The sequence below is a fragment of the Drosophila grimshawi genome, unplaced genomic scaffold, assembly GCF_018153295.1.
Source record: "Drosophila grimshawi isolate 15287-2541.00 unplaced genomic scaffold, ASM1815329v1 contig_44, whole genome shotgun sequence".
Lineage (NCBI taxonomy): Eukaryota > Metazoa > Arthropoda > Insecta > Diptera > Drosophilidae > Drosophila > Drosophila grimshawi.
The window spans coordinates 1629760-1639319 of record NW_025063240.1 but is presented as its reverse complement, the minus strand read 5'-3'; the positions used below and the strand labels follow the sequence as shown (position 1 = coordinate 1639319).

Genomic DNA, 9560 nt, shown 5'->3' with positions numbered 1-9560 from the left:
AGTTCTTCAGTTGGCTGTGGAGATTAAAATATGTAGATTATTATACAGTATCGAAGATATCACTTTCTGACTATTTACCTATTATACCCTCTTTTATAACATGTATGTAATTCGGAATGTTTTCACATGTGAAAAACAGCAAAGAAGTGCAACAAAACAAAACGCAAAAAGAAAAAATTGCAGAACAAATAATGGAAACAAAACATTGTTAGAAAATTACTGCTGGTTGCTCAATGGACAATTGAGCATGCAACATGAGAACTTGTCAGAAAGTTTTTCAATTGAATTGGGATAAATGAGTGAAAACGATCCGAGGCAGCAGTGTAATAGAATTGATTGCATTTTGAAAGTAAATCACAGATGCATGTTACCAAAGGGTTAATATGCTTTCATGTGTATTTTCAATTTCTAATATCACTAATCATATACAGTGCTTGATAGCAGTATTGAGCCACTTGTTTTCGTCCATCCAGTGTAATAGACTTCAAACTGTGGCCAATGAAATGGAATGGAATGGAATTGGTGGGTAACATGAACGTTTGTAAAACGTACATCTTTGCGCTTGGCAAAGTGTGGAAAGCAAAGCAAATCAACAATTGGACTCACTCACGGACTGTTTACTGTTTACTGTTTGCACAGAGGCAACAAGCTTCTGCTTTTGCTATGCCCAATCAATATGAAGATTGGGCAAACTATTTTTCATTTTTCCATCAATCATCAGCTACCGCTTGTTAGGAAACAGGAGGCAACCAGCGTTGCTGTTGTTCTGCAGATGATGGACCCAACTGAAGGTCCGGCACTCGCATATTGATTATTTCGAATTTCATTAGCAGCACAGCCAGAGAGAAGGCCAGAGCCAGACCCAAAGTCAAAGCGAAAAGCAAAAAGCAGAGTTAGGAATTAAAATGCTTCCTGATGCACTCGTCCATATGCTGCATCCCGGACAGACAATGCAAAGGGATCAGCAGCTGCTGACAAGGATGCGTTGGGGCGAGAAACAGAGCAGCTTTTGATTTTAATGGGCTCGTCTTCGTTGGGGTCGGGCAGGTTGCATTGCAAATGCATATGCAAATAGAGCTGCCGGGGCCAAGTTGAAGTTGAAGGTCAAGTGCTGGCAGTGAGAATCCACTTAAAAGTCACTTCGTGTGCCTAAGAAGCGAGACTGCTGAAACCGGATACAAGCGCCAATTTATTGCCATATTGATGCAGCAAACTCAGCTGTCAGTTAAATTATGAAATCAGCTCGTGGCGCTTCTGAAAGTGTGCGACGCCGTCCGCCTTGATGCTTAACCTCAAACTTGCACTTTATTATCGCCATAAATTCAATTTCATTCAAGCAGCCTTTGGCTTCACCTTCATACTCGTCTGGCTTTACTATATCTCCCTTCCTTGAGAATTTCAAAGTCAAATGTGGGCATATGTGGGCCGCAGATAGACAACGACTTCAAAGCGGGCCAGTAAATTGTGCATACTTTGACCCAAATTATGCACATATGTACAATGTATATACATATGTATATCTATATATAAATATATATATATATTTATATATCAATCCAATTATTGCTTCGCACTTCATAAATCGGGCATTGAAAATGAACAGCAATGAAAGGCCTGGCCCGCACAATTTCATTTAATTTCATTTAAATTTTTTTCCATTTTCTATTGGCCAACTAAAAATACAACAAAGTCGCTTTATAAATACATTATCACCTCAATATGCTCGCAAATGCCTCGCGAAATACATACTAAAATTTACAAACAAATATTTGTATATAACTGTGTGTGTGTGTGTGTGTGTGTAATTCTGTGTGTAGAAGAGCAGAAAATGTTAATAAAATTTTATAAAAGAGCAAATTAGGCAAATTGGCTTTTGGCTAGCGGGTAATGGGAAATGGTTAATGGCACATCGCACGATCAGGTGGAAATTCTCGCGAACTTATTTCATAATTGAGCAATTCAAATAAACATTGAAATTTAATTTAAATATACAATTTCCAACTGGTCTCCGCGGTTCTTTAAGTGTGGCAATTCAATTTTAAGCTTTAAACAAATTTAAATGATTTCGTGTCTTTTCTAAAACGAAAAGTGGAACTCAATCCGCAAATTGGCAAATTGGAAATTTAAATTATTATTCAATACATTTTTAATATTTGCTTTAATATTAACAATTTTTTTTTTGTATACTCTGAATCAATTAAAACAGGGTTAAATTGGCCTAATGATTTTCTACAAAAATATGGAGACATCCCGAATTCCCAGAGCAATAAAATCCTTCATTTTAAAGTCAAGATCTTCTTATACTTCAACTGGACAAAGATCGAAGAAGAAATATCCAACTTACATTCAGAAAAGTATTCTTATCTTAATCTAATTAAATTATTACTAAGCAAAAACAAGCATTGCTATATTTTTTAACCCTTGGCTGGCCAGAGGAAATGAGAGCATCTGTTTACACTTGGATATGTAAAGTGTTTTAAAGTGAAATTTTAAAATTTCTTTCAATTGGAAATTTGGTTGCTCACGAACTATTGTCAACTGTTCTACAAGCATTTTCTATCCCGTTTTCATCAACTAAATAAATTCATACATAAATATTATGAGTGAGGTGAGCCTCCAAATTAAGAGCAGCTGTCTTTGATTTTGTACTTTGAATGAACCAGCTCGGTTAGAATGCAGTCGTGTGATAAGGTAACGTTGATAAGTGGATAAGCTTTGGGGCAACCCGAGACGACGAATATCTTTACTATATTCAACAAAGTCAACTCTCAGCTACTGTTTAGTTCCATTTTTATATTCAATCGCCCTGCAGGTCTTTACTATTCTTAGAGAAAATGCGGATAAAACTAACGTATTTCGTATATATTATACTTTTGGCATACTTCCACGTTACTGCTGATGAAGATAAGGCGGTGAGCAAAAGTGTGAATTGTTGTTTGCATTTGCAACAACTTTTTAATTCTCATGCTTACAGTTGGGCAGTGCTATACAAAGTAAAGACATACACATAGTCGATCTACAAGGCAACTTAGGGGAGCTGCAAATAAATGCGACATACAAAGATATAAAACTGCTAAATGTCGTTGCCAACTCAAATGAGAGTCTCATTTCGCATTTGATCGGAAAAAACATGATGCAAACACAGGGTGCTCCAAGAGAAGACCTCACAGCTGTCGTAGCAGAACTAAAATCACAAATATTCCAATTGAATGACACAGTACTCCACTTGGAGAACCTGCTCTGGAAGCGTGACGAGGAGGAGGAGAAGAAGAAAGAGAAGGCAACAAGTAGTTGTTGTTCTGTACTCGATCCCGTTGGCAGTGTTCAACTGATAAGTGTGCCCGGAATCGAGCCACGTTGGGTTCTTTGCGATGCCTGTGGAGCGGGTACAGGTTGGATTGTTATCCAGCATCGGTTTGATGGGAGTCTCAATTTCTATCGGGACTGGAACGCATATCGCAATGGATTTGGATTTTATAATGGCGAGTTCTTTATAGGCCTCGAGCTCCTTCATCGCCTAACAAAGTCTCGGCCATTTGAGCTGTATGTGGAGTTGGTCGACTTTAACAACCATATGTTTCATGCGCAATATGATAGCTTCCTAGTTGGCAGTGAGGAGGAGATATATATGCTTAAATCATTGGGAACCTACACTGGCAATGCTGGCGATTCATTGAAATACAATCTTTACGACAAATTCTCAACTTACGATAATGACAATGATGGATGGTCGAGAGGCAACTGTGCCAACTATTATGCGAGTGGCTGGTGGTTCAACTGGGATGCAAATAGGTGGGTCAAGTACACGCACATTTCAATTGCCAGCAACACATTATTTATTTGTATTATCTACACAGTAATCTCAATGGAAGATACTTTAAGTCTGGCGAGCAAAATGTTAAGGGCATTTGGTTGTATACACTCAAGAGATATTACTCACTTAAATCTGTGAAAATGCTAATCAGGCCAAAGTACACTTTATTTTGAACAAAGAGATACGAGTATACTTGCTTACTAAATACACAGAACATAATAAAATAATATATTTAATAATAAAGATTGTTGAAAAAAAAAAAAAAAAAAAGCCCCTGGAAAATGGTTTAAATGGGTATAATGAAGTTGTGCAAAAGAAAGTTACGGGTATATATAGTATATATACTTTAGTTCATTACAAACTTCACGTTAAAGAATTTAATACCCTAGAAAAATGATCATACATGGAGTATACGGGTAGGTTTCAGAATACCCAAAAAGTGTTCGACTCGGGTAAAGTCCTGGGATCAGGGTATCTCCTAGTCGAGCTGTCTCGATATTGATATTTGCGTTTCAATTCGCATCTCTGGCTTGTGCGCTACACGATTGCTATCTGCTCAACATATAACTGAACTCGAACTTATCAGCAGCACATCTATTCATTATATATAAGACAAGTGCACAATTCGATTCTCAAATCCAGTTTATTTTCCGACACGCAGCAAGGAACAAGTCTCAAACACAATGGAAATACAGGGCGGGTGCAAATCTTTTCTTTCCTTATGTTTCCTATTTTTGGCAACAGTCGCAGTGAGTGATGTGATTTCTGTGAGTAGATTCAAATAAAAATATGGATATAAATCTGTTTTTTATAAATTGATTTGTTTCTGCATTTTGAAAAAGACGGACGAGAAGAGTCTCCGCGCTCAAATAGATGAAAAAACTGAGGCTCTAAGAGTGCTGATAATCCAAATGACCAATTTAGAAAGTACAAGTCACCTTCAAGATCAGCAAACTGGAAGGTTAACGCAAGAGGAATCCGCGCATAGCGTGCCTTTTAAGAGCATTTGTAAATCTTCCACAAGTATCGAATCAATTAATGTTGTCGACATCGGTCCGGTTTCGGTGGTCTGCGATTCTGAAACTGCCGGACCCGGCTGGACAGTGGTGCAGCGTCGCTTCAATGGCACCGTTGATTTTTTCAGAAAATGGTCTGAGTATCGCAGTGGCTTTGGGGACTTGGAAGGGGAGTTCTTCATGGGCCTGGAGAAACTACACCGCATGACGAATTCTGTGCACTGTGAGCTGTATATCAAATTGGTCGATTTCCACAATGTTGTTCGCTACGCACACTACGATAATTTCAGTATAGGCAGCGAGGAGGAGCACTATATGCTCAAGTCACTGGGAACCTATTCCGGTGATGCTGGCGATGCCTTGAGTTACAATCTGTATGACAGCTTCACAACCTATGACCGGGATAACGATGCTTGGAGCAGTGGCAATTGTGCCAATCATTACCACAGCGGCTGGTGGTACAATTCGTTTGGAAATAGGTATGTAAATCATTAATTATTGATAAGTTCGACAAATAATATTGCATTTTATGCACTTTCAGCAATCTCAATGGTAAATACCTTGATCGTGAAAAACATGATGAGAAAAGCATTTGGTGGTATAGTTGGAAGGGATACAAGTCACTGAAATCTGTTCAGATTATGATACGACCTATTTAACTTAAATACAGTGTACAAAAAGAGATTAAAATTCAATAAAATACATATATACTGTATATATTATCATTGTAATGTTTTGTAATCTTATGCACTCATTCGTTCAGAAACCTAATCTTGAATATTTTATAGGTCAATGGGAGCTTGAAGCCATTGGTTAATATAATAAAATAATATATTTAATAATAAAGATTGTTGAAAAAAAAAACAAAAAAGCCCCTGGAAAATGGTTTAAATGGGTATAAAGAAGTTGTGCAAAAGAAAGTTACGGGTATATATATTATATATACTTTAGTTCATTACAAACTTCACGTTAAAGAATTTAATACCCTCGAAAAATGTTCATACATGGAGTATACGGGTAGGTTTCAGAATACCCAAAAAGTGTTCGACTCGGGTAAAGTCCTGGGATCAGGGTATCTCCTAGTCGAGCTGTCTCGATATTGATATTTGCGTTTCAATTCGCATCTCTGGCTTGTGCGCTACACATTGCTATCTGCTCAACATATAACTGAACTCGAGCTTATCAGCAGCACACCTATTCATTATTAATATGGCACAATTTGATTCTCAAATTCAGTTTATTTTCCGACACGCAGCAAGGAACAAGTCTCAAACACAATGGAAATACAGGGCGGGTGCAAATCTTTTCTTTCCTTATGTTTCCTAGTTTTGGCAACAGTCGCAGTGAGTGATGTGATTTCTGTGAGTAGATTCAAATAAAAATATGGATATAAATCTGTTTTTTATAAATTGATTTGTTTCTTCATTTTGAAAAAGACGGACGCGGACAATCAATGCGAATCATGTTGCTTCAGGGCTCTCAAACCATTTATAGCGGAATCAGAGCAGAAAATGGAGAAGATTCAACGCTGTGACGCTGTGCTCGCTGCGAAAGAAGAGCAAATTCAGAAACTACAAGAGAAATTGAATGCCATGCAACTAAAGGTATCTATTCACAATAATCTCGAGAATATGCACAATGAAAAAATCAAGTATAAAGCTGAACTATATGCGGCCTCGAGCGAGAAGAGTTGCAGCGAGAATAACAAGCGTCTGATCGAGTCTCTGAGCGCCCAAATACATGAAAACACTGAGACTCTAAGAGTGCTGATAACCCAAATGACCAATTCAAATAGTACACGTCACCTTCAAAATCGGGAAACTGAAAGATTAATGCAAGAGGAATCCATGCATTGCGTGCCTTTTAAGAGCTTTTGTAACACTTCCACAAGTATCCAATCAATTGATGTTGTCGGCATCGGTCCGGTTTCGGTGCTCTGCGATTTTGAGACTGCCGGACCCGGCTGGACAGTGGTGCAGCGTCGCTTCAATGGCACCGTTGATTTTTTCAGAGACTGGTCTGAGTATCGCAGTGGCTTTGGGGACTTGGAAGGGGAGTTCTTCATGGGCCTGGAGAAACTACACCGCATGACGAATTCTGTGCAGTGTGAGCTGTATATCAAATTGGTCGATTTCCACAATGTTGTTCGCTACGCACACTACGATAATTTCCGTATAGGCAGCGAGGAGGAGCACTATATGCTCAAGTCACTGGGAACATATTCGGGAAGTGCCGGCGATGCCTTGAGTTACAACCTGAATGACAGCTTCACAACCTATGACCGGGATAACGATGCTTGGAGCAATGGCAATTGTGCCAATTATTACCACAGCGGCTGGTGGTACAATTTCTATGGAAATAGGTATGTAAATCATTAATTATTGATAAGTTCGACAAATAATATTGCATTTTATGCACTTCCAGCAATCTCAACGGTAAATATCTTGATCGTGAAAAACATGATGAGAAAAGCATTTGGTGGTATAATTGGAAGGGATACAAGTCACTGAAATCTGTTCAGATTATGATACGACCTATTTAACTTAAATACAGTGTACAGAAAGAGATTAAAATTCAATAAAATACATATGTACTGTATATATTATCATTGTAATGTTTTGTAATCTTATGCACTCATTCGTTTAGAAACGTAATCTTGAATATTTTGTAGGTCATTGGGTGCTTGAAGCCATTGGTTAATATTATTATTATTACTAGGGGGAAAAACTGCACCGCGACCTATTTGATCTATTGTGCCCCCTTCTGAGCTTATAGCTCTTCCATCAGCCCCAACTCCCGCACGAATGCGAGGATCTTTGCACTTCAAAACATGCGCCCCTACGAGGCTGCTTCTTTTTCTAGCTATGGCGACACACTCTGCCAGGATGTGTATCGAGGATTCGTACTCTCTTTCACAAAACCTGCACAGGTCGCTACTATATATACCCAGTTTTGCCAGGTGACTCCTTAGTCTACAGTGTCCTGTCAATAGACCGGTGAGTATCCTAAGGCTGTTCTTTCCCATGGTTATAATTTGTTTAAATCGTACAAGATTATAACCACCTAGGAGACATCTGGCTTGTCGGAGTCCCACTGCCTCCGACCAGCTCTGATGCCGTCTCTGCCTCTCCTCGTTTCTAAGTTCCAGTCGTATAGTGTGTCTCCCTATGCCACAATACGGTTCTGGTCCTGTTAGGGGCCTTCCCCGGGACCCATCGTAGGGTGAGCCTGTTGTGAGTCCCGAGCAGGTCTAGCTTTGAACGAACTTCATGGACTACCTTCGATGTTATCTTAGTCCCCATTATAGCTTTCAATGCTGCTTGACTATCGGATAGGAAGGATATATCCGTATTCCGATAGTTACGTTCTATATTGAAGTCCGCACATCTCCCTATCGCACACACCTCAGCCTGAAATATGCTGGTGTGCGTTCCCAGGGATTCATGGTAGAATACCCGAGGACCCACCACTCCAAGGCCTGTGCCCTGATTCGTGAGTGATCCGTCGGTGTACCATTTTATGGTGTGCGGTTTCATGGGATGGACCTCATCCAGAGTTGTCCATTCCCTTTTATTGCTCATACAAACTGTGAAATTTCGCTCGAATATGTATTCGGCTACCATTTCGTCCCTAGGTTGCATCAGCAGGGGCAGTTCGTTTGAAAGGAGTTGGGCATCTTTGTGGCTTAGGATATGATTGCCCCCAACTCCTTCTGCCGATATCCTTAGAAGCGTGGCTTTCTGCTTGAGCCTTATGATATGGTGGAGTGGTGTGAGCTCCATTAAGGCTTCAAGGGCCATTGTAGGGCAGGTGCGCATAGCTCCTGTCATACATACGCAGGCCATCCTTTGCAACTTTTGTAGTTGCTTCTTCACGGTGACCAACCGCGCCCTGTCACCCCATGCTACCACCCCATAGGTTAACATGGGCCTTACTACCATCAGGTATAGCCATCTTAATATCTTTGGTGATGTACCCCATGATTTGCCGGCAATACTACGACATGTATAAAGCGCCCTAGAGCACTTTAATATCGTGTTTTGCACATGGGTGCCAAAGTTAAGCCTGCTGTCAAATGTGACTCCCAGGTATTTGACCTCCCTACTCGTTTCTAGTAGGGTCCCTGAGAGCCATATTTGTCTCATCCTCTGTAACTTATGTCGTCTGGTAAAGGGGACGATGACTGTTTTCGTAGGGTTTAGGTTGAGTCCAACCTCCATACACCAGTCATACGTTATCCTTAGCCCTGACTGGACTATGTCACAGAGTGATTCTTCAAATTTGCCTCGCGCTATGATAACAATGTCATCGGCATATCCTTGACATTGAATACCACTGTTAGCAAGTCTGTTTAGTAGTTCGTCTACTAACAGACTCCAGAGTAGCGGAGACAACACCCCTCCTTGGGGACAGCCTTTGGTGGTTAGGACTGTTACATTGCTATCATATAATTATGCTGTGGCTTGCCTGGACTGTAGCAGTGCGAGTATCCATCTGCTGGTTGTATGGTCCAGGCCTCTTCTCTCGAGGGTAGCATTGATTGCATCGTGCGATGTGTTCTATATCTAAGAAGGCGCACAGTGCTACCTCCTTATTATCAATTGCCGCACTCAAAGTACGTCGCAGTTGATAAAGTGCTGTGTCCGTGGACCTGCCTACTCTGTATGCATGCTGCGTTGGGTGCAGCGGCCTTTGCTTAAGCAAAGTACTTCTGATTTTGTAGTCCACCA

The 9560-nt window shown here is 40.1% G+C and overlaps 3 protein-coding genes across 3 annotated transcripts; all 3 read left to right on the top strand.

Moving 5' to 3' along the window:
- The first annotated feature begins 2787 nt into the window (after nt 1-2787).
- LOC6570344 (fibrinogen-like protein 1) lies at nt 2788-4084 on the top strand. Its single transcript, XM_001996537.3, has 3 exons — nt 2788-2912; nt 2975-3792; nt 3858-4084. Exons 1-3 carry the CDS (start codon nt 2835-2837, stop codon nt 3985-3987), a joined length of 1026 nt encoding a protein of 341 aa, XP_001996573.3. The 5' UTR covers nt 2788-2834; the 3' UTR covers nt 3988-4084.
- A 374-nt stretch (nt 4085-4458) lies between these two features.
- Nucleotides 4459-5549, top strand: LOC6571181 (fibroleukin). The gene is made up of 3 exons (XM_001997350.3): nt 4459-4581; nt 4657-5309; nt 5372-5549. The coding sequence occupies exons 1-3, from the start codon at nt 4498-4500 to the stop codon at nt 5487-5489; spliced, it is 855 nt and encodes a 284-aa protein (XP_001997386.2). The 5' UTR covers nt 4459-4497; the 3' UTR covers nt 5490-5549.
- A 442-nt stretch (nt 5550-5991) lies between these two features.
- On the top strand, nt 5992-7430 carry LOC6571180 (angiopoietin-related protein 7). Its single transcript, XM_001997351.3, has 3 exons — nt 5992-6191; nt 6267-7192; nt 7255-7430. The coding sequence occupies exons 1-3, from the start codon at nt 6108-6110 to the stop codon at nt 7370-7372; spliced, it is 1128 nt and encodes a 375-aa protein (XP_001997387.2). The 5' UTR covers nt 5992-6107; the 3' UTR covers nt 7373-7430.
- Nucleotides 7431-9560: the final 2130 nt, after the last annotated feature.

Coding starts and splice junctions, on each gene's coding strand:
- LOC6571180 (XM_001997351.3), top strand. CDS start 6,108: ATGGAAATACAGGGCGGGTGCAAATCTTTTCTTTCCTTATGTTTCCTA. Junction 6,192..6,266: donor CAGTGAGTGATGTGATTTCT/GTGAGTAGATTC, acceptor ATTTTGAAAAAG/ACGGACGCGGACAATCAATG. Junction 7,193..7,254: donor TACAATTTCTATGGAAATAG/GTATGTAAATCA, acceptor ATGCACTTCCAG/CAATCTCAACGGTAAATATC.
- LOC6571181 (XM_001997350.3), top strand. CDS start 4,498: ATGGAAATACAGGGCGGGTGCAAATCTTTTCTTTCCTTATGTTTCCTA. Junction 4,582..4,656: donor CAGTGAGTGATGTGATTTCT/GTGAGTAGATTC, acceptor ATTTTGAAAAAG/ACGGACGAGAAGAGTCTCCG. Junction 5,310..5,371: donor TACAATTCGTTTGGAAATAG/GTATGTAAATCA, acceptor ATGCACTTTCAG/CAATCTCAATGGTAAATACC.
- LOC6570344 (XM_001996537.3), top strand. CDS start 2,835: ATGCGGATAAAACTAACGTATTTCGTATATATTATACTTTTGGCATAC. Junction 2,913..2,974: donor CTGCTGATGAAGATAAGGCG/GTGAGCAAAAGT, acceptor TCATGCTTACAG/TTGGGCAGTGCTATACAAAG. Junction 3,793..3,857: donor TTCAACTGGGATGCAAATAG/GTGGGTCAAGTA, acceptor TTATCTACACAG/TAATCTCAATGGAAGATACT.